This window comes from Wyeomyia smithii, chromosome 3 (genome assembly GCF_029784165.1).
Source record: "Wyeomyia smithii strain HCP4-BCI-WySm-NY-G18 chromosome 3, ASM2978416v1, whole genome shotgun sequence".
NCBI lineage: Eukaryota > Metazoa > Arthropoda > Insecta > Diptera > Culicidae > Wyeomyia > Wyeomyia smithii.
Window position 1 is genome coordinate 130862875 of NC_073696.1, and position 25356 is coordinate 130888230.

Genomic DNA, 25356 nt, shown 5'->3' on the forward strand with positions numbered 1-25356 from the left:
TAAATGCAAATATTTTTAGCACCAGAACGGTGTATTTGAACGGTGTGAAGTCTTCGCGATAGTTGTAGATAATAATATTTAAAATGGCATCCAAACGCATACCTGTTTATCCGCAATACATACTGGTACATACAGTAGTGTTTTTCAAGAAACATGTGCAACAAGTGTAAAATTTCACTTTTATAAACTCATTTCAACTATGAATGAAGCATTTTATGGGTTATTTATAATCTGAGAACAATTAGCGTTAGCAAGTGTGCGATACACAAAGACTAAAACCTAGCGCGGCTAGCGAATGTAAGGGCGTAATTTTTCTAGTTCAATAAAATGGTGCCTGAATTTACAAAAAAAATCATGCATCTATTTATATGTACACGGTTCCGAAGTACATCGTTTTTCGCTTACGATTCGCATCAAAACTGCAGCTGAAGAATTCATATGCAAGTGCCTGACTATTGGTTCTTTTGAATGGAGCATAACCTTGGCCTTATACAGTCAGACCAAATTGGCATTCCAGCCGTTCTTTGTGCACGGCAGGCTGGTGTAGTTTATTCGGTGCTCCTTTCTGATAAATAACAAAACATACCGTTCTTTCTTTCGCTTGGATAAAACTATTTACAACTCAGTCAGTGCTGGCTGAATGGTGCACAATGTCATGGTGACATACCTCTTCGGTACAACGTTGGCTTTTGAAGCAAGGCTCTAAAATTAAGGGTGGAAACATTCACAGATTAAAGTATAGACAAATTAAGCACCCAAACAAGCAACGGAAATGTTATGCTGTTAGAATTGATGCTATTTTCAAGCATTGAGATCCTACACTGAAAATAAACATGAATTCTCGACTACTTTGTGGTAAGGTCGTATATCTAAACGTAAACAAAACGAGTGAGAGTTATATCCCTTGTACTTCACAAGCACAAATCATCTCTTACTCGTTTTGTTTACGTTTAGACATACGACCGCATCACAAAGTACTCCAGAATTATAGCTACAAAAAAAGTTCATTTTAGATCTGTTTTAACTCTTTTTTTTATAAAGAATTAAGTTGCCTCAAACTACTATTAGGGAGAAAAAAAATTCAACAAAAACTTCTGTGTGTCCAGCACTCTTTGCTTCTAATCAACGAATAACAGTACGGTATCAGCGATATTCAATAAAACATTTGCATTTATATTTAGACCCAATCACTGATCGAAAAAAAAGTTTCGGGTTCGGGTCGGGTTCGGGTTTCAACCGAAAAAAAAGTAGAGTTGAAAAAAACCAAACCCGACCATCTCTACATCATGCATCACGAAATATCATGTGGATGTTGAAAAAAACATTTCGCTTCATAAAATGTTGCGGTAAGATTTTTCTTAGTGTATTTGTTACTCGCTCCAATAGCTTTTGCAATGGAGTTCGAAATAAGCGAAAATTATGAACAAAAACCGGATCTCATATGGTTTGGGTTTCATGTATATTTTCTTGGTCAGTCTATTAGATTCAGCCATGGGCGCAACTACGGGGGGGCTAAGGGGGGCTACAGCCCCCCCTAGAATTTCCCAGAGAATAACTGTAGTCAATATAAATACGTCCCATACTTCCTATCAGAGCATCAAAATCAACACAAATTGAGGAGTCATCATTCATTGGCTGAGAACTAGTACTGTGCCCAGGATCGATTCTCAAACCTAACTCTCTTACTTACCTTACTAATAAGACGAGTGCCGTGGTGGCTCATGCTGTATCAAGGAGTTGTTGCCATGCTGCTCGGTTTAGGGCTGTGTTTCGCCAGTTCCTCTGACGTCTCATCACCCGCAAGTCTCTTTCGATCTGGTCGAGCCATCGCGCACGCTGCGTCCCCTTGTCCACAGGGTTGCTGAAGAGAAGTGATTTCACAAAATCATCGTCCGGCATCCTTACGACGCGACCGGCCCACCGCAACCTATTGGCTTTCGCCAGCTGTGCAACGGGGTTCTCTCCAAGTAGCGCATGCAGCTCATGGTTCATGCACTGTCGCCATTATCCGTCGTCTGTCTGTACTCCATAATAGATAGTCCGCAGCACCTTCTGTTCGAAAACTCCAAGCGTTGAGGCCAGAAGCGTTGATGTATCGATTCCGTAGAGAACTACCGGTCGTATCAGCTACATCGTCAACTTTTTACTTCGTCGCACTAGACTCGATCGAAGTGGTCATGCCAATACCCCCACCAGAGAGCCGTCGATGAGAACATGGTCAGTTTGGTTTGTTGTACGTTGGTCAGGTGATCTCCAGGTGGTTTCGTGGATGTCTTTTTGGGGAAAGCGGGTTCTGCGGACTGCGTCTGCGGGAAGCTGCGGGAAGCTGCGAAGTTGACACATCCCTGGCCGTTGTCGTTCGTGACGGTGTGCAGGCTGTGCGGGCTAATCACCGGCTTATATATGTTTTCCCTACCGACCTGAGCGTTCATGTCCACAATGACGATCTTGATGTCTCTACGCGAGCAGCTATCGTAGAGTTTCCCCAGCTGTGCGTAGAACGTTTTTTTCTCTATATCGGGACGTCCTTCGAGAGGGCAGTAGGCATTGAGGATGGTGTAGTTGTAGAGCCAGCCTTTTATTCTCAACAAACACAACGTGTCGCTGAACGCCTGCCACTTGATCGCACGACTCTGCATCCTGCCCAGCACTATAAAACCGGTACCCAGCTCATTGTTTGTGCCGTCGCTCTGGTAAAATTGTGCCCTGCGGCCACGAATTCGCCGTACCTTCTCTCCTTTTCGGTAAAGCTCCTGGAGCGCAACGGTGCCGAACTGGTGAAGTTCTAGCTGATCCAGCAGGATCCGGTCGGCATCCGAGGCGTTAAGCGATCTACTGTTACATGTACCGTGCTTCTAATCGTCGGCCTTATTTCGTCACTAGATCATTGCGGGTAATTCCGGTTCGTTTTCAATTCTTGATTGTTCGTAGTATGTTTATTTTAGCATGCTGCTTTACTAAGTTCCCACCAGTTCCCCAACCTTCTCATGGTTGCTCGTATTCCAGTCGGTTACACGTGGAGTTAAGAATATGGCATTATGCCTTGGACCACACTGGGATCTATTTTATGCCGACTAGCACGGGTGTACTGCTGGTACGCACTGCCCAGCCGTTTACTAAACCTAGTTCGCCTCAATATCGAATCAGTGTCAGCTGAAAGAGATGATCAAGATATTCAATACATCTACCGAGATTTATTCCCGATTAAAGTGATTTTGTCTTCTGTTACGACACTACTTTATGCGTTTTTAAATAGGCGCATTGTAACTCTTTTTCCTATTTTTTTAAATGAAGTGTATGAAAACTAGCCCCCCCTAGAAATTTTCCTTAGTTGCGCCCATGGATTCAGCATTAAATTTTTAAGCAGTTGCATTGTTATTGACGTCAAGAACATTCATTTTACGCAACTGTCACAAGAAAAATAGTCTCCTGTGTATATCAGCCTTGTTTAAAAATTGAATCTATCATCGTTTTCTTAGTTCCAGAGCTCAAATGCAAAAGTCGCACTGTCGTTATTAGTTTTGCGTTAAATCGCCAATTTTTCATTCATCTTTTTTATCCGTTTAATTGAAGAAGGTGCCTATTTATGTTTTTTTTTTCTTTTAAATAATTTTTGCTCATATTTTGATTGTGCGAAAAGGAATGGAAGAAAGAAACCTCTCTGTACCGGGTATAGCTTGCGCTCGACTGAATAATTCTTTGAGCTCGTCTGACATGTTTGCGTATTGCTCATAGGAACTGCAACAGAAATTTAAGCTTGTAATATTTTTATCCGCTTGTTCTATTGGTGATCTCTCGAGGTGTTCTAATGGCATTGCCATTGTCTCAAGCAAGACTTCTACGTTTGCCATCAAGGGGCAAGACTTCTTCGTTTGCCATCAAGGGGCTCGTGTGACTGCCAAACTTCATTCATTTGTTATATTTCACTCATTGACTTTGGTACCAGCGATTCTGGTACCCACGTTTTGGTTGGTTTGCACTTAAACAACTTAAAAGAGTAAACTTCCCATAATTTTAAGTTGACTTAGCTGTCAAAAAGTTGTTTGTTGATTCCGGCTAGGAGCTACTTTGAAAAATTAAAAAATCAATTCTGTACAAAAATGCATTTTTTGTATTACTAAACTTGATTAAATTTTTTTTCGTAAAATGGCCCTCGAATGCATGCCGAAAACTATAGTTCATTTTCAGAATTATTGGCCTTTCGGTAGACCTCGTACATTGAAATCGTTTATCAACATGTAGAAGATAACGTACATGTTGAAAATGTATTGCTGCAAAAAAACTTAATGAAAATGAGGTGTCCAAAGTACCACCGCAAGTCAAAACAAGCCCCGCACAACAGTACATTTAAAGTTTTGACGATTCTATGAAAAGCATCCACATTATATAGGCCCAAACTGTTTTGCTACAGGACACTCCAACGAAGGAAATGACGGTACTTCTCCTGAAAAATAAGAAAGGCGTATTTTGATTGATTGTCAAGTATTTTTATTATTATTTGCCGTTATCCGGCGTGATTCACAAATCCGTATCGTTTCATCTATTTGATGATCATATCCAAAAGAGTGTATTTGTTCGATGATTGATGATAATAAACTGCGTAAACTCTTATGGCTGCATCAGGAGCCCTTGTAAACGGCGCGGCATCTCAAATTTAGACGATAAACGTACTTAAATTTTTCTTTGCAACTGCCTCTTCAAGACTGTTACTATATTTTAACTTAGATAATTTATTGCAAAGTTAGAAAACATGTGCATTCCAACAAACAACATGAGTTTAGTGGAGGCGCATGGCCGTTCAAAAGCAAATGGGGTGAAACATTGTTTGAAACGAAAAATATGATTTTTTTCTTAACAGTATCCATTTTGCAATGTTCAGAAATATTTAAAAAAAATTTTTTTTGGTGGATATTACCCCTTAACAGAGTTGAATGCGAGAAATATGCACCCAATTGTTTGCTGGGTTTAGTAATTAGACAATATGAATAAAACTTATACCTACAATAAAGTAGCCCACCAGATTATCATTATTCCGCCTGCATTGCATTTGCAGCGCTGATTAGACAGAAGTAGCCCAGAAAATTGACGGACATGTGCGTTTTGAGCCTACAATCTTGTCCAATCTGAGTTCTGCTCCTCGACTGCTTGGCATTAATGGTTGTCATTACGCTGGCTTTGACAGATTTCTGATTGCGCGCCAGCCAAACCGCAAAAACTTTCAGATATTTGACAATGAGCCAATTTTTTCCACAGTTCGTTCACCTTGTAATCACGTCAAGTTTTACACAAAAGTTTGAAGTTTTGCCACATGGAATGTTGCATACCTCAAAAATTTGATCCAAAATAACGACCCTTTGTGTCTCGAATAAACTGCCAGATGATTTCCAGATTGCTACAATTACATTTTGCCTGAACCGTGTGGCAACCCTGAAGCCAAGTGTTATATAAAGTGGAGGCGGAGAACAAATATCCAAAATATGGCCATCGTCTGTTCCAGAAGTCAAAGGAGAATGGATACAGCTGCGCATTAATTACTTTTTTCATCATTTCCATCAGTACAGTTTTCCCTAATAGTATCAACTATGTTTTCTGTGTATTTTGTTATTTCACATTTCAGCACCAGCTCCTTCCTACTTTTTTTCACAGTAAGCACACGGATGTGGCGAAGATTACGCCATTATAACCACGATAATGCTCATAGTTTTTTAGTCGGCAGCAATAATGGATTTCAATTCATTTAGCTTTATAGTAGATTGGTTCCGATCAACGAAATATATTCATGTTTCTCCAGGAGATTCAGAGCCACCTTTATAAGAAACGCTTCCATGTAGGTTATGGATTTGTAGACAAAGTTATCATTAATGATCCTCGTCCACCATGATAACAAAGTTTGAGGCACTGACCGTTTGTCTGGTTGTGTTTATAGGATGAAGCGATGTCTGGTGGATATGGCGGGTAAGACAGAACATCCCATTTCAGCGCTTCTAACTTTTGAAACATCAGGCCTGGCATTATCGCGGAACAAAATCACTTTGTTGTGTCGATCTTCAAATTCTGGACATTTTTTCTTTAGTGTCTGGCTCAAACGCATCAATTGACATCTGTAGAACTTTACAATGCGGTTTTCGCCCGGTTGGAGCAATTAACAATAGATTATTCCTAGCTTATCATACCAAATGCATGACATGGCCTTCTAAAATAAAGTAAAATTTCTTTGAATAGTTTTAATGAGCAGCTTACGAAAAATCTTTCTTTGCTATTGATCTTGAATTTAATCGATTATCTGTGCAGAGAAGGCTAGAAATGACTAGTCTCCCAACCTATTGACCTTTTATTGTAAGGTTTTGACATAATATCATTAAATGTTTCGACAACATTATGAACTGTAGTAGCAGTTTTTTACAATATAAGTGCTTCGGAACAGCACTTTAACATTTGAACAATGTAACACACTGCTACGCTCTGGATTGACACAGCAATTCTATGTTTTGTTTGCATGTTATCATGGTTTGTTTGCACATAATCTTGCCCTTCATAGCATATTTTCTGCGTTCTACAGCTGTTGCAAGATGATTCTCGGAAACAGATATAGTTTGTAAGACATTAAGAAACGGTGGATAAAATATTCTTCCTTTTAAAACTGTGACGAAACACACAACAAAAAGTTGCATAGGCTTGGTTGCATAATTATGTTTCATAATTCGATTTGCTATCTCGTATATGCTTAGCTGTTTTAGTCGATACCGCATATAGTAATAAATGAGTTTTGGAAATTAAGAAATGTGTTTCTCCTTTTAAATGTTATGTAAACTTTTAGCCCGTATATAATTGGTCTATGATGTCGCTAAAATACAAAAATAAAGTTCTCTTCTCGGTTTCATTAACATTTTAAAATGTGTTTCATATGTTACAAATCAATTAAAATATGTCTTTTAACCTTGGAGATATCACACGAATATATTCAGAGGAATTCGCGAAAACGAAAGTTAAGCTTTTGTGCACATGATGTGAGTTGTAGTAAAATGTACATTGCAGTTGTGATACACGAACTATTTCATAAAAAAGTTGAACTTAAATGAAAGTGAATACTACAAACATGGTGCATCAACTTATGACCCTCACCATGCTTCATAAGCTTACTATGCCTCGTTTGCGTTATGTATTTTCAGGATGGTACGAAGATAATTGGTACGAAGTAAATCTCAGGAACGAAAATATCTCTTGCAGCAAAGAACAAATGAGAATTGCAGCACAGGGTCATCTGACAACCGAAGCCCTAATGTGGAATCAGAACAATCAGAAAACCATCTCAGGAATGTCATCGGAAGATTTTCGGTAAGTTCATAACAACACGGTTAGTGATTATGATTTTATCTATTGATTTCTCTACTTGCACTGTATTGAATTTTTATATTTATTCAGATCGACTCGGCGCGTCTTTACTTATATTTTTTTGTTTTATTGTAATTGAAGAGATTGCCGTTTTAAAAAATCTGGTAAAAAACATTCAACTTTACTAGGTTTCCGCTAATCTGCTCCGTAGAGAAATCTTCAGCAAATTACGTGTTTCACGAAAAATTTGAGAACTTGTTTTGAGGAAACTTCTTATTTTTAATGACTATAATGCAAGTCAAGCTATTTTTATTTCTATTTCAAGCAGTAAATGTGGATGTGATGATTGAAAAATGTACTATCTGGGGAAAGAGTTAATTAGAAATGTTCGAAAAATATAGTCCAGCAGGTGGTGTTACTCGAACCCACAACTTCTAATCTCCGGTCAGATGCGTTTCCGGTTACACCACCGCAAGACGCATAACTTGGCTTGACTAAGTAGCTATTTGGTTTGCTTGCACACTTTCCGAACGTCAAGCATTTACTCTATATAAATATTCTTGCATAAAAATGTGTAAAAAAATTATTCGTTTTTGTGTCGTTTTTAAACTTCCAGAAAACGCTTAAACGACGCACTAATTGAGGAAGGATATGACATCAGTCACAATCGATATCCTGAGGGTTACCAAGAAGCACCACTCGCCTATGACGCTGTGTGGAGCGTGGCCTTAGCATTCAACAAGACTATGCAGAAACTAAAAAAAATGAACGTGGGGAAAAATCTGAAAGATTTTACCTACACCGATAAAGAGATAGCAAACACCATTTATGCCGCGATGAACTCAACGCAGTTCCTAGGAGTGTCGGTAAGTTGTAGCCATCGGTATAACACATATTTGCCTCTGCACACAGTATTTATCGTAACGTTTGGACAACCGCTATCGGTCAGGATTGTATCAAGAAGCTCAATATTTCTATACCTGTACGTGCCTAACCACATAATGACAAAACTGTGGCCAGCTAACGCTCTCCATATAATTTCCTCTAGGTCTAGAATCTGTTTGTGTTTCTCCAACTTTAACACAGGGCGTTAAAATCGAAATTATTATTTACATAATATATTACCATCTTACGTACATCCTGGCGTGAACAGAACGATGTATAAACGAGAAAATACGGTACTAGCGAAGGACTATCTTAAAGTTACACTTAGTGCTACTGGCTGGCAGCTATTGTTTGATCGAAGTGATGGCATGTTTGTTATTTCATATGGCCCACACAACTGCCGTCGAAACAATCTACTAACTTACAGATACATGGTTCGCCTTATTGATGTCGAAAGGATAATTTATGATGGGGTAAACATTACAGCACCTATTTAAATGATATATGACGTCGATTACAAGCCGTCGCCGGCTGCATGGAAAATTGTCAGTACTATATTACACATACCGATTACTGTATTGCTGGAGGTTTTAGTCTGTCAATTAAACTGTATACTGTGAGTTGCTTAGAATAAAACGTTACGTGTTGGATTGATTCCAAATGGATGTAAATATACGATTGCTGTCCGTCAGGTTGTTAAGATCGTTATATTCCATTGATATTCTAATAAAGATGCATTTCCTCTATTTTTCATTTTATACCAAACGTTTTCATTTTATATAAAAACAATTTCATTTATGACACTTTCGTGGTCTAGTCAAGGGGGGAGTGATCAAGATTCCTGTGTTGCCTGAAAGAAGGATAAAAACAGTGGTTCCTAACCTTTTTGGTTTCGCGGCCCCTTTTGCTAAACACATAGAGCTTCGCCGCCCCCCAAAAGAATTTCAGATACAAGTTTTGCAATACGAGGCTGCGTTTTTCAGTCTTATATCGTCTTGCAAGTTTATTTTGTATCACGTCTTGGTCCCAATATGCAGAAGAGTTGAAAATCCGCTCTCATAAAGATATATACCTAGAAAGATATTTTAATCACTTGTCAAATTTACCAAGAGCTTCGCGGCCCCCCTAGATGAGCCTCGCGGCCCCTCTGCCGGTCGCGGAACCCCGGTTTTTCTTCCCTTACTTTGGCCAGTTTTCGACTACTTCCTGGCGAATTGTTGTTGAGGTTTGCAGAAAGTTACACAATTGAAACCAGAAAGGCTTTTCAGCTTTTAAAATGGTTAACCATAAACTTTTTGCAAAAACTTTTGTACAGTTCAGGTTGGAAAGATTCGTATGTTTAAAAAAAGTTATGTTTATCAATCAGATATTCAAAAATGTTCTCACAGGTATTTTACAAATCAGAATCATGAAGCTTCGAGATTTTTTTTTGTGCGGTCCCTATCCCACCAGACGGAAAACGATTTCTCAATGATGTTGTGGAAACATTGTTTTTTAGCTACACGTGAAGTTTCAAATGTTTTTTAAGTGATTCATTTTGTGCAGTTCCTTGTTTCCCTCGCACAAAAACAGAAAAAAAAGCAAAAATAAGTGTAATTAGGAAAATCCTAACAACCAGAAAGTTTCATTGAACACCAGTAAAATATTTTCAGCACTTGGTCAAATCGGTACAGAAATCATCAAAAATCATTTTTATATTGAATTTCAAAATCAATTATGCTGTTTTTATGAATTGTTTCTTAGTCCTGATATTACTAGAACAGATTTCTTATCGTTTCAAAATATTTTCCTTTTTTTTTCAATTCTAGGGATGGGTCGCATTTAGTTCACAGGGTGATCGTATCGCTTTGACGCAGATAGAGCAGATGATTGATGGACAGTATTACAAATTAGGATATTATGATACCCAAGCAGATAATCTTACCTGGTTTAACATGGAAAAATGGGACGGCAGCAAGGTAAGTATATACGAAAACTAATTATTCCGTTTGTTTTACTAGATATCGTTATTCTAGCTTCAATGTTTAAAAAAAACTGTGTTTGTTTCACAAATTAGGTAAATGATTATCGTTGAAAAATAAATAGTCATACTAGCGGTTCATTTGAATTTAGGCTACAGTGAATATTGCATAAAGAAATGCTTTACTCAATCTGCCGTTAATTTACAAACGTTTATCTCCCCCTGGCAGTAATGTATAATTTCCGGTGGCTTCAACTTATCTTTTCGTTCCTGAATATAAGGCAGATGTAGCAGAATCAATTTGAACATAGCTTTATTAGTTACATCCGGCTTACAACAAGGTGAAAAATTGGTAAATCATTAACTTTATTGTACCGACGAATGTGGATACAATAACATTTTTTTCTTCTTCTCCTTCTTATTGCTCTCCTATAAAATCTAATTGGGTATGGTACTTTTAAGGGGGAACCCTACTCTGGAAGACAGAAAATAAATGAATTTTCGTGATTTTTTTCTGATGTTTAGAGTAAAGTGTTCGGGTATTTTGACTATTAATTAAGGTGTATTTGAGGATGTATTTTACATATCGTGGATGCACATCAGGGTGGCAGCGAAAAGGGTCAAAACTGACCATTTACATTTTGATCATTGGACCAAAAAAATGATTTGTGTAAAATTTCAGCTCAATCGAATTTCGGAACGTAGTAAAATTGAATGTTAAGATAATATGAAGATAAGCAGTATAAGATAAATATTGTACCAATAGTGACATTTGGAGGTAGCAGTCTGAAAAGGTTTACCTTAAGCTACCATATTAATAAACAAACAAACAAACAATTGGACATGATTCAGGGGTGCCTCAAAGCGTTCATAGTTGTGATATTTCGACCCTCGAAAATTTACCAAGGGGAGAGTACATGAAATTGAGAAAATCGAAACTTTTTTTCGATGCCAAATGACCTGAAAATTCACAAAACGTCGAGATCTGGTGTTATCTCGAAACAAAATTTTTGACCGAAAACTGACCTTCTGGGACTAATATGGAATATTCTGGCTTCTGGTCATTTTCACAACTCGTTCCAAACCAGAAGTAAATTGTTCTAATGTTCATTAGGTTTTTCCATCTTGATTCTCATAAGGGCGGTTCATTTATTTTTTACTAGGGTGGTTCCAAACACAACTAAAAGTAAATTTGAAGTGGTTTAGTAGGAAAAATGCTCATTTGCCTGTTCGACATTTTATACTTGATGTATCACAAAGATGGACCAACTAGTTTTCGTAACGATGGTGGCAACTACGAAAACCATGAAATTTTGTGATATTTAAAGGAAAAGAAAAACCCAACCTCTTAACCCTCCGTTACATGCACTGTTATATTTTGTACTAACTCTTTTTAGTTTCCCATTTCAAACATACTGCTAGTCATGGCGCGGGTAACACAATGTTAATGACATATGTTTCCTACTTTTATTACCTTTTCCTATTCAATACCAATGAATTTCATTTTAATTGTTTTTGTAACCATCCCTAGTAAAAAATAAATGAACAACCCTAATGTAAGTCAAGTTTTTGTTCACACAATAATGTAAATCAAATTGAAAATACAGGCCCCGTTCGTACCATGCCAAAAACAAACGTTTTTTTTTTTCATCATATATTTTTACTTTTCATGTGGCCAATGAAGACTTATAGTCTAAATATGGCCACCAATGGACTAGTTTTTGGATTCCAAGTATTTATAGGTGTCGCTTGATGAGTTTCGGTTCAATAATCCGGAAGTTTCCGGATCACAACCGAAAAAGGTTCGCATGTGTCCTATGGCGACACTTTATATCTTCCGAAGTAATTGGTTGCAAGGTACGGTTCTAATCACTGCTTTGATCATGGCCATTATATTACCGGAACATGCTCCGGCCATGTATCCGGAACCAGTTGACCGATTCCGGCCATCCTCCTCGGCAACATTAGGGGCCATAATACTGTTTTTTTTTGGAGGTTGTTCGACAACTGGAGAGAGATCAGAATGTTCTTTCGGCGGTTATTGTACTTAAATTTGTTAAAGAAAAAACCAGAAAACTGAAAAATATGAATGAAAAAAACCGTTCGGTTTTTGGAATATGTGCTAAACAGTGCCAAAATTGAACCATGCCAAAAACGAAACGTGCCAAAATCACCTTATGCACCTTATGAACATTAAAACAATTTACTTCTGGTTTGGAACGAGTTGTGAAGATGACCAGAAGCTAGTTATAGAACATTCCATATTAAGCCTTCGGTAGCGGCTAAGTTCCAGAAGATAAATTTTCGGTCAAAAATTTTGTTTCAAGATAACACCATATCTCGACGTTTTATGCATTTTTAAGTCATTTGGCATCGGCAAAAAGGTTCGATTTTCTCAATTTCATGTACTTCTCCCCCTTGGTAGGTTTTCGAGGGTTGAAAAATAACAACTTTAAGCGCTTTGAGGCACCCCAAATCATGTCCTATTGAGCTGAAATATTGCACAGATCATTTTTTTTTTGGGCCAATGAACAAAATGTACATGGTCGGTTTTTGAAATTTAATTAAGATTTTTTTTTCATGCAGTCATTGCCACCCTAATGCACATGTAGTGAGTAGTACACGGTTGGCAGCTGGGAACATCAATACCTGAACCAATTTGGCTGAAACTTATTTTAGCATGTAAAAATGGATTATCTAACATGTTACATAGCCATTTATAAAAAATCCAAAAATTGAAAAATTGCCAAAATGGCGTCCATTTCAGTAAAAAATTGATTCGTCCATTTCAGTAAAAATTGATTTTAGGTACCGAAAAACGGCTATGCAACAAGTTAGATAATCCATTTTAACAAACTAAAAAAAAATTCAGCCAAATCGGCTCAGTAGATGCTGATAAAAAAACTTACCGCTAGTTGAAAGAGCGTGGTTTCAAGAAAAACACTGTAAAAAGCGTGATACTTACAATATTTGCACCCACGACATGCGAAATACATCTCTAAATACATTTTATCATAGCCAAAATACCCGATCACTTCACCTTACCCTAAACATCCGAAAACAAACATGAAAATTCATTATTTTTCGACTGTCCACAGTAGGGTCCCCTTTAAATCTTATTGGCGGTATTTTTTACCAGAACTATCTTACTTTAACAAAATATATAATCGATCCCTGATTGTTAATTGTACCAAAATGGTGCCCTGGGAAGAGCTTTGAATAATTAATTTTTAGACGTAAGAAAAGAAACTGTTCCAAAGGTTTGAAAATTAGGTATTCTGTCACTCAAAAACGCAAACTGTAGGGATTCAATGCAACCAAGTTTTGTCACTCATATTGGGGAAACATTCATTATGAAAATTCTCTGGTTAAATAGCTCGATGTGTTGCGCTCTGGAATACTCTAATACATCACTGTCATTGAAATTCTGCGATGATGTTTATACGAGTAAAGCTGCTAAAAGTTTTTCTGAATCATCCAGTACTACATTGCAGTAGTCTAATACATCACTGTCGGTAAAATTCTGCGGTGATGTTGATACGTGCAGTTTTTAAGTTTTGAAAAGTATATACAGGCAAGAGTTCGAACCCTAATCATTTATGGTTCTCTTCCAATTCGCACAAGCTTTGGCCTGATTTTGCATAAAAATTGTGCAAACTAGCCTACTACGAACTATGAACGTACAGTACGACAACACGGAGTAGCAGTATCATTACTGGTAAATAATTTCTTATCATAGTGGTTTTTACCAGTTAAAACATCGAGCACGGTTATATGCTTGATCAAAATTACCGTAATTCGTTATCCAGGATTGAAATCTAATTAAATGTTGCTTCAATTTCCTACTATAATGATGTGTAGTTGCATAATTAATTTTTTGCGTGCAAGTAACTAACCTGATCTGCACATTTTTGATGACGTGTCCAGAGGAATTGTACATTCAGTAACTCTAGTTCCTCAATCAATCGTTAATATTTTCAGGTAAACTTCGCTGCTGCCATAATGGTCAACAACATCTGGTGACTTTCAATAGGTGGGCAAAGCCTGGAAAACCATGAAAAACAATTTATTTTTTGATCTTAAATATCGGGGGGAAATTTTTTTAATCTAAGAAATATTGTAAAGATTATAATTCAGCAAGCTTCACATTAATCCTCTTATGAAACAAAAAGTTTGTTTACAAGGACTTAGTTATTCATTAATTGTACAAGTAAAACTCATGTGATAATGTAATTAAAATAAATTTAGAGCCTGAAGTTAATTTTAATGATAGAAAATACTAAAAAAAGTTTTTTCGCCTCTTTTAACATTATCACCAGATACCCCAAGATAGAACAATTGTGCGACGTGTTCTGAGAACCGTTTCACTGCCCCTCTTCATCTGCATGAGCACTGTGTCAAGCTGTGGTATCGTGGTGGCAATTGGGCTTATCGTGTTCAACATATGGCACCGTCACCGAAGGTAGGTATTACTATATGAATAGTACAATTATTGCTTTCACACGATAATACCATTTAAAGAATACATTTTGGTGTGAAATTGCACGTCAGAGTAGTCATTAAAAATTCAAAAGTGCATTAACAATGATTATGGTGTCATTTGCACTACTGGTATATCATTCAACAACTCATTATTTATCACCACCAGTTTCTCAATTCTACTGGTCGATGATTTTTTTTCGTATTTTGCATTTGTTGCTGTTTCCACAAACTTAATCTAATAGCAGTCCGAATAATAGTAATAATGCTACTTCGTTAGTCATATATTAACGAATGGCGTTATCAAGGTTATAGAAAATCTAGGAAAAAACGAAAGGCTGATTAACTAACATCGTCACGGCATATTCTTTCCATAGACAATTAAATGATATATTAGCGAACTATCATCATCTATTAATACATCATCAGTCCGGTAGCTACAACAAAAGAAACGTTCAGTAGCCCTGGTTTTCTCAATAAATTAAATCAGTTCATTCCTTATTCGATGGCACTATAACTCTGAATAAGTGACAATTTTCCGTTTCCGTCGTGAAAATCTTTTGTGCGACAAGCAAAAAGACAAGACAAAACGAAACTTTCCATCCTTCCCCCGCTGCTTTCAAATCGGCATCACAATTGTGAATGAAACATCTTTTACCACAATAAGATAGAGTAGTAGAAGGCGTTCGGCAATGCAAATCCTGATTATTCGAATGATGCCACAACAGGAAAATACGTCTTTTGTTTCATCAACAATTCATACTTATTCAAAACCGCTTGCCTTTGCTATCCATCCGAGATCATTCTGGATATACGCCTGAGGAAGAGCCAAGATTATAATTGACCCTTCGACATAATAAGATCGAATATTTAAATTGGGTGTTGATGCATAGACGACCACCGCAATCCTGAAAGACAAAGTGTCACGATCCTTATTAAATAAATTTTGAACTTCTTTTTTTCTGCAGAAGAAAATAAAAGCTAAACTAAATTTCCCCCTCTTTCAAGTCGACGACATTCAGACAAATGTTTCGTTAAAAAACGCAGTGTTTAAAACTTGCCTAAAACATGAGTATGCCAATCTTTTTTTTTAACTAAACCTACAATTATTTATGCAGAAGAAAATGGAAAGATATGCCGATGATCACATAATGTCAGTGAAAGTAAAAAAGGAATAGAGATCAGCAGAGAGAGGCAGAAATTCATCGACGAATTAAATATCGGTCTAATCGTCAATTTCGAAAGCACGCAATTGTATGCATTCATACACATATGCAACGTAGAGCTCCATGCCCTATAAAAGCGGCTCTCAACCTGGGGTGCGCGTACCCCTAGGAATACGCGAAAGAAAAATCAGTATTGGCGGACAAAGCAATTTTATTTTTCTAATACTATTTGTTCTTCAACCTTACTCTTGAAACATGACTGTAGCAAGCGAACAAGCTTTAGTTCTATTTCAAACCCAAACTAGCTAGACTACCAAAATACGCTGCGAGAAAATTCCAAGCCAGGGGGGTACAATTGAATTGGAAAACATCGCCAACGGGTACGCGGACAAAAAAAGGTTGAGAACCGCTGCCCCATTACATTTAAAATCATGCTAAAACCGAGGAAATGTGCTATGATTTGATGTTGACATCGAGTACAATACAACAAAAATCTAATGTTTTTGCTCTTTTCTGTTTTCTTGCTTGTGTTGTGTTGTTCTTCCCATTCCTTCTATTTACGAACGGAAAGCTCATATATAATTTATGAAGAGGTTTTTACTCAGATTACAGTTTTTTTTATAATAACCAGATCCACTGTGTTGACCGCGTCTACCTAATAAGCGCAAGGGCTAAGCTCCAACCGAAACGGCAAACAATGAAAACAAACCTACCGACATTGACGTTTTTGTATCAGGTTTGACGTTTTTGTATCTTCGATGTTATACTCTGTCAAATGTACAGCGAGGGATAGGAATAGGCATTCCCTCAGCTAAAACAGCACATTTATTCAAATAGTATTGGCAGTCTTTACAAGCAACTCGTCGTGTAGAAGAGTTATCACCTGTTTGCATTTTCGATTCAACGCGTCAGAGACCTTCGATTAGGTATAAACACAGTTTATTGTCGGCATGAGACAATTACGTGTTAAATGGAGTATAGCACACACAGGCGGCAATTGAAAATAGAACACAAACAAATTGCCTGAAATGTATTGAAATCGCGTTGAGTCTTTACGTAGATATAGCTGTAGCTAGCATTTTGAAACAACACAGCTACTAAAAAAACGGAAAGCAAAAATAATGTGCTACAGTCAAGTGCTTATAGTTATGGTAACAGTTCTGGCTGCCATTCAATAGGCCAAAAATATAGCATCTATGATGATCATGATTATTGTTCTCTGTATAAATAGTCCATTTTAAATTTAAAACCAGATAATTCATATTTATTAAGGTATATTAAACATTCACTACATACATTTTTCAACAAATTTCGTTTCACACAGAGTCATCCAATCATCGCATCCGGTATGCAACACTATCATGCTGTTCGGCGTTATCACCTGTTTAGTGTCAGTGATATTGCTAGGAATTGACGGACAATTTGTTACTGCTGCAAATTATCCTAAGGTAAGTCTATTAATCGTTCCATTCAAGCAATTGTGTTGGGATAAACATTAAGCTATTGGATTTTTCTAACAATTGCAGTAATAACTCTTATACTAAATTTAGCTTTGAGGTTCTCGAAATTTCCAACCAAATTTTGCATATAGACTTCAAGCACAGAACGGAAGGTCATGTGTGATACGAAAACTGCTAAGTGCTCAGTGAATTTTGCAGCGCTCCCTAGGGGTGGGAAGAACGCTTTTTACACGGGAAATAAACAGAATTTATACTACTTTTATCGAAATCAATCAAACACACTGGTATAAATCTGTCGGCGAAAACACTACAGGTTAACCCTGCTAAGCATCTGTTAGGAAGGAAAACACATTATTTCTAGGGGCTTGACAACTTTATTTCATGAAATTTTTTTCGGTAATAATACACGATATTGGTTGATATATATAAATATCTACAGTGGTGGGCATCATTCCGCTAATTCGCTAATTCGCTAATTAACGACGCTTAAATTCAGTTAGCGATTTAGCGATTTCGCTAATTTTTAAGCTGGTTAGCGAAACTGTTAGCGTCGCTAAAATTTTGGCCTTCGAAACGCAAATCGCTAATTCGCTAAATTTTGTAGAGAAGCGACAATAGAAATATTTAGAAAAACTGTGAATTGCTGATGGCGTACGTAAATTGCTTCGAAAGATGAACATACTTTAATGCGAAAGTTACTTTTGTCAGTTTTTACCCTAGAATGGAGTTCCAGTTATCGTACAAGCCACCGGAGCATTTTGAAGAACAGATTGAGATTGAATTTTCGGCACACCGAGAACTTTGGTAAATTGCAATGCGCTTGAAATTATGACAACTTTGGTTCTACTTTTTCGATTCAGATAATAATTGAATTTTTATGAAAACTTTCCTAAGAGTATCTATTTTCAATGCAAGCTAAATAACTTTTGTTATTCTTGATTTTACAAAATCAAATATGAATACCGTTTCGTGAACCTCTTACTGTAAATAGCTTTAAAAAGTAATTGTTTTCGTTTGTTTAACCGAAAAAGATCAAAGTGGTCCAAATCTTACAAAACACGAGCAATAAATATAGCGATATGACTATTTACATATTAAAAAGTTAGCGATTAGCGATTAGCGAAAGTTCCGCTAATGTGGGTTTAGCGTTTAGCGTTTAGCGATTATCGAGCTGAATTTTCCGGTTAGCGACTTAGCGATTAGCGTCGCTAAATTTTCGATTAGCGGTGCCCACCACTGAATATCTATCATTTATTTATCACATTAACTTCCCAACCATAGCGTATAGGACATGGTGAAACGGTTTGATCAACAAGTAGGCACGAGCGGGGAAGCGTTTTTTTTTTTTTTGTACGGTTGGAGACGAAGCATCACCAAGCGACAGCAAATAACTTTTCCTACTTGTTAATAGATTCTTACTAACTAAGCAAATGAAAATCGCAAATTCATGTGTTTCAAGTTGTGAATTGCTTTTAAAATGAATGAATATCAGTAGCAAGGTATGTAGCTTTATCGAATTTATAATTTGAATGCATCGAAATAGTATATTATAAGATGCGATGAATTTTGGTCATCGGTTGTTTTTATAAACAACTTTAGTCTTTGGCATTTTTTTTTGCAATATAGCCGGTTGTTCTTTTGACATACCGTTTTACTATGTTTCTATACACCAACATCACAACGACGATAATATGACTTCAAAGAGTTTTGATGTAACTAGAGGAGTGTCTGGAAATGCAACGATAAACACTTAGTAACAATGAATACAATCGAATTTTGCTCGTTGCACTAAATTCGTAGCCCAAATAGTGAAGGATTTCACGCGTTGGGTTGAGCTATCAAGGTTGCAAGATGACACCGGTTGTTTCTTTTTGTTAGGATTACTAATCACCTATTGGGTTACGCAGTGTCTTGCCCCTAGCATCCTTCAAAACAGCTGACTCAGATACCGGCATAGATAATTGTAGAACTGTTCCTTTATTGTTTTTCAGTAATCTACTCCTTTTAACTGTGAAAAATCAGATTATTAACACGAGTTACATAAAGTGAGAGTCGCATCTTTTGTTTCCAGTCTCTATTTACCATCTCGTTTTGAGTCCTCTTGAAGAATATTCGTATATTACGTAACGTGGAATTTGGCAATTTTCAAAACCCCCATCAACTAAGTAACGCAAATTTGCATGGTGGTCTTATGCAGTGTAACACTTCGCTGGATACCTTTCCTCCACCTCTCCCCTGAGCGCGTCATGTATTATACGAATGTTTCCATATATGAACGAACGCTAGGGGTAAGGCACTATTGATATACAATGGTGATTCGCTTACCGGTTGCTCCTTAGTCGGGGGTTTGTTAGTTGGGCCCTCATCCATCTAAAAAGCGCTCTTATGTCAAAATTGAACGTCACTCAAATGCATGCAAGAAACCCGAAAAGTGAATAAATAATAATATAAATTTTGACTACTCGTGCTTGAGTTTATTTGTCATTGATTGTTGATGGTTACCTTTGATTACTCGAAAAAAATGACATTGATTACTTAGGAGTAATCTTAGGTTACGATGCATTTCGAAACCCCTTGAAACGAACCTCTTGAGATCCTTTTTTAGTGTTCTGTAAGGTTGTCACTTTCGGTTGTCAGCAGGGATATCAGATTTGTCAGCAAAACGCTGATTTGTTTTGATTCGCAGGTATGTGCGGTTTTTTTCAATCTCCATCCCACATAATCAATAACCATAAACGGATGATAATCCATATGGTTTAACGATACCCCATACAGTCGAAACTATATCCCGAACTAGTTGTTAGGCACGTTTCATGGTTATTGATTATGCGGGATGGTTAACTACATTTTTTTCCCTATGACTTTCTCAAAATGTGTGCAGATTTTTACAGACTCTGCCTGCTCGAGCGCATTTTTTCGAATCACGATTAGATTTTTATCAGATTTAAAAAAAAAGACTACACAATGAAACCGGTACCTCTTACAATCGCATTATTCGTTGCCCTAGAAGCTAACCTGATTTTACTTAACCTTATTCTGCTTATTTTTATTTAAATGGCATGTCGCATGTCGCATCAAATCTATATTCTCCAGAATGGACTTGAGTCAATCGGCAAAACATTTAATATAATCTAATAAGAGAATGAAACTAGTTTATAAATTTCATTTTCGAATAAAGATGTGATTCATTTATTATAAACTAGCTGACCCGGCAAACTTCGTACCGCAGCCTTGAGTTTTATTGACTGTTTTATTGCAAAAACTGAAATATCTAACTGCTGCTAAAAAACATACCTACGAAATGTTCCGGCTTTGATTTGTTTTTAGTTTTTTTTTTCAATCCTGCGCTCGTAAAAATTTACGTTTTTATTTCATTGAACATTATGGCACCTTTCAATCATAATCAAATCATTTCAATACATTTCTGAAAATAAACAGTCATTCTTTTAAATATTCTGAAGGAAATTATTACATTACTTTTTCAATTATTCAAAAGCTTGGCTTAATGCAAATATAGTAATACCCTTCTGTCTGGCCAATCTCACTGGAACAGATTTTATAAAAAGCTTCAGAATTCTAAATAATTCAAGCTTAAGTGAAAGTGGTCAAGGCGGTCCTAGCCACTAAATTCTATATATTCCACAATGTCGGGGTCAGGGACACGTGAACATGCGACATAGAGCTGTCCATGTGAGAAGCATGAATACTCGGAATTTATGCCTCAAATTTTCAGTGACTGTCCTTGGCTTTTATCAATAGTCATCGCGAATGCGCGACGCACGGGAAATTGCAGACGTTTAAAATTTAACGCTGGAAGAATTCCTTCATCTTTCCCATCCACAAGAAAGGATGCAAGCGGACCGTTTCCAACTATCGCGGTATTGCGTCGCTTAGTTCTGTCTCAAAGCTGTTTGAAAAAATTGTTCTTTCCAAATTGACCCATGATTGTTCGCACGTCATCTCCCTGGACCAGCATGGATTCATGCCTAAGCGCTCGACGACGACTAATTTGATTACTTTTACATCGTTCATTATACGAGAGATTGAATACGGTAATCAAGTGGACGCTGTATATACCGACCTTTCCGCAGCTTTCGACAGAGTAAATCACGAGATTGCTTTAGCGGAATTCGACAAAATCGGAATGAACGACAATTTGCTTTCTTGGCTTCGCTCCTACCTCACTGGAAGAACCATGGCTGTTAAGCTCGGCGATTATACGTTGTTTCCATTTCCCGTTACATCCGGCGTTCCTCAAGGCAGTCACCTTGGGCCATTCCTTTTTCTGCTGTTCATGAACGACTTGAATTCGATTTTAAAATGCATGAAATTATCCTACGCAGATGATTTGAAGCTATACAGCACAATAAGAAACTCTCTTGACGCCCAGTCTCTACAATTTGACTTGGAAGCCTTCAGCGATTGGTGCAGCTTAAACAGGATGTCACTTAATGTGTCTAAGTGCTCAGTTATCTCCTTCGGTCGAAAACATGCGATGTACCTCCACGACTACAGTTTACAAGGATCTGCTTTGAAACGTGAGACGGTGGTGAAGGATCTGGGAGTCATGCTCGATTCAAAATTAACCTTCAAGAATCACGTTGCTTATTTAGTTTCAAAGGCGTCGTCGCAACTGGGTTTTTTGTTTCGTTCCGCTAAAAGCTTCAAAAACGTGCACTGTCTCAAAGCGCTTTATTGCTCCCTGGTCCGTCCTATATTAGAATATTCCGCCATCGTATGGTGTCCTTTTTACCAAAACACAGTTAAGAGGATTGAAGCTGTGCAGCGAAAATTTGTTCGCTTCGCATTAAGGCAGTTTCCTTGGCGAGACTCTCGTAATCTACCGAGCTATGAGAGTCGATGCAAACTCATCAATTTAGAGCTGCTGGAAGGAAGGCGCAACTTGGCCAAGGCCTGTTTCGTGGGGGACCTGATACAGGGACACATAGACTGTCCCTTATTACTAGGTCTCCTCGATATAAACACTAGACGACGCAATCTCCGTTTCCATACATTTTTAAGCAACCGATCTTCAAGGACGAACTATGGCCTACATGAACCAGTGCTCAGAATGTGTCGCATTTTCAACAGCTGCTACGATGTGTTTGATTTTAATGTGTTCCGTGTTAAGAACAAGCGTTGTTTAAGAAATGTTTTATGCTAATTTAGTTCTTAAGATAGCTGATTTTAGTAAATGTCATTAGGGTAAGAACTTTATCTGTTGACAAATAATAAATAATAATAACGGCAAATCGGTAGGAGTAATCGAGATACGCGGGATTATTACGACTTCTCCTTTGTAGTTTTCTGTCAGAATTGTCACTTCAAGGACATTTGCCATCGGGTAGTGGCAGCAATGCATCTGTTCGGTGGTAAATTTGACCTTGAATATATGGAGTAGTAGTATATGAAAATATTTGATTGGCATTTTTCTCTCAATTGAGTGTTTATGTTACTATACTTTATTTTTCTTTTGTTCAAGACTCGTTTAAAGACTATGGGAATTAAGTGTGTAACTGACGATTTGAGATATATGGGGTATCGAACGTCGCATTTCGAGCTCGCCTTGTTCTTAACCGATCAACTTCCCTTCGGAACTCGTATATTTCCTGACTTTTTAATATTCTATCTTCAGTGTTGCGGAGCCTGACACTTTTATTGACCTGCTACTACTCGTGTCCTAACTCGCAAAACTGGAACGAAAACAACGAATTTAATTTTAATTCAACGGCATGTTAAGTATTTGAACATTCCACTTACAACAACTTCATCTGAACAAAAAACACTTCGACCACAGCAGAAAGTCAACTGGAAGATAAGCAAGAATCAGTTTGATCATGTAGATTAGGGAACATTCCTTTTATAAAATACCCTTAGCGGCATCTTCGTGAGGAAGCATTCCCACTACATGTGGAAGAAAATTATTCCAAACCAACTGAAACCAGTATGAATACTCCTCAGAATTCTTGCAAAAACACATTATTATTTTTAATCTATTATGTTTATTACGTACCGACAGTGTCTTCTTCTTTCTTGAAAAACAGTTACAGCACAAATTAACAGAAACCGACGTTGAATTTAAATGGTATCAACAGAAACCAATACGAAAATCGCATAGAACTATTCCATAAAATATTTAAAAAAAATGAAGGCTATCGTTTAAGTACGCCCCGGTGATGAAAACTTGTTTCGAATTTTTCCGATCAAAGGCAACAAAAAATCGTTACTCACTAAAACTCACAGAAAACCTCTCAGAATCTCAGAAGGGCGGGAAATATCAAGGGTTGGTTTTTAACGTTTTATAACTTTTCCAGTTGATTTTCGTTATTGCCATGGCATAGTGACAATATGGTTTTGTCCTGAACAAAAATTTTCGCAAAACCTGAAGGCCAACCATTTTTCGGGTATCTTTTTTTTTTTCAAACATACATGATACCAATTGTTTTTCACGTGACCATGTGACATAAAGCTGCTTATGCGAGAATATGCATATTTTAGGTTTAATGCCACCAGTTATCAGGGCTTTGGGCATTATCGAATATCACCCAACTGAGGAGCGCGAAGGTACATACAGATGTTTGAAATTAAATGGTAAATTGGTAGGTGCACGGAGCTTCAAAATTTTCGCTTCAATGACAATAATATTTCATGATCAATCAATGATTTCAATGATCTAAGTCAGTGTGCATTTTAGAGAAAATTGAACAGATTGATTAGATTCGAGCAATGGTAAATTACATCATCGCACATGTAGTGTTATCCTTGTTCTTTTTTTTTCATTTATCAGATAAATAAAACGATTATGTGCAACTTCGCTCAAATAAGCCAGAAATTTAATTTACATTATCAAGTACATGCCCTTGAATATAATCAAAGCCACGTTGAGAGTATTCACATGCATGTCGAGTTTGCTGCTACCACGCTATAGCGCTTTTGCATAGAAAAGGTGTTCGAAATTTTCGCTTCAATGACATTAATATTTCATCTGCTTTTTGAGGCAAATCTGCTGCCTAAGCACAGTCCAATTGACACTTCGCAACATTATAGTTTTCAGTTCAACAATTAATTGTAAATCCAGAGATTTGTAGCAATGCAATAGTGCCTATTTAACGAAACATGAACAGAAATCAATGTTTTTTGAGAAGCAAAAACTACACGTTCCTTTTACCAGCTAACAAAATCATTGCAGCATGAGCAAATGTTTAGATCATTGACAGTCAGTGTGCATTTTAGAGAAAATTGAACAGATTGATTAGATCCGAGCAATGGTAAATTAAATCATCGCACATGTAGTGTTATTCTTGTTCTTTGTTTTCATTTATCAGATAAATAAAACGACTATATGCAACTTTGCTCAAATAAGCCAGAAATTTAATTTACATTATCAAGTATATGCCCTTGAATAAAATCAAAGCCACGTTGAGAGTATTCACATGCATGTTGAGTTTGCTGCTACCACGCTATAGCGCTTTTGCATAGAAAAGGTGTAGTAGGCAGCGAAAACGAATATCACCTAATACGTGAATCAATAACAGGTGCTTGTTTACTCAACTACGACGTCTCAATAACGACGCTACAACAACTCGTCTACCGGTCATAGCCTACAATCATAGTAATCTAATGACGTTGTTCTTGGAGTAAAAGGCGGGAAAAACCGAAAATATATTTAAATTTTTTTCTAACTTTATCAGTTGATTATTGTTATTTTTATGGCCTATTAACTCGTCGAAGATGAAGACAAAACAAACACAAAAAGAATCATTCAAATCCGTTGATTCTACTTCGAGTGAAACGCCGTTATACAGACACCAACTTATTTTTATTTAATAGATAGAAGATATTCGGAAAATTTGCGTTAAGAAATCCATCTGTGCCATGATTTTTAAAAACTCAAAGTACTTTCTTGAGTTGAAAAACAAACTCACGAGCTGCATTTCATATTTTACCAATTTAAAAAAAAACGTCTATAACACATGGTACAGTTGTAAAAGGAAGAATTGCAACATTAACGGTTTAAAACGCACGATTTTTCAATAACATTGATTGTTGTTCGTGTTTCAAATCAACATTTGTC

General features: G+C 37.0%; 1 protein-coding gene across 1 annotated transcript in view; it reads left to right on the forward strand.

The window, feature by feature from the left end:
• The window catches only part of LOC129733283 (gamma-aminobutyric acid type B receptor subunit 1), a 212117-nt gene that overhangs the window by 153669 nt on the left and 33092 nt on the right, over window positions 1-25356 (forward strand). Inside the window, exons 6-10 of the mRNA XM_055695050.1 lie at window positions 7170-7335; window positions 7949-8198; window positions 10026-10175; window positions 14497-14639; window positions 17147-17270. Of these exons, the coding sequence (XP_055551025.1) occupies window positions 7170-7335; window positions 7949-8198; window positions 10026-10175; window positions 14497-14639; window positions 17147-17270 (833 nt within the window). The remainder of the gene's footprint in view (window positions 1-7169; window positions 7336-7948; window positions 8199-10025; window positions 10176-14496; window positions 14640-17146; window positions 17271-25356) is intronic.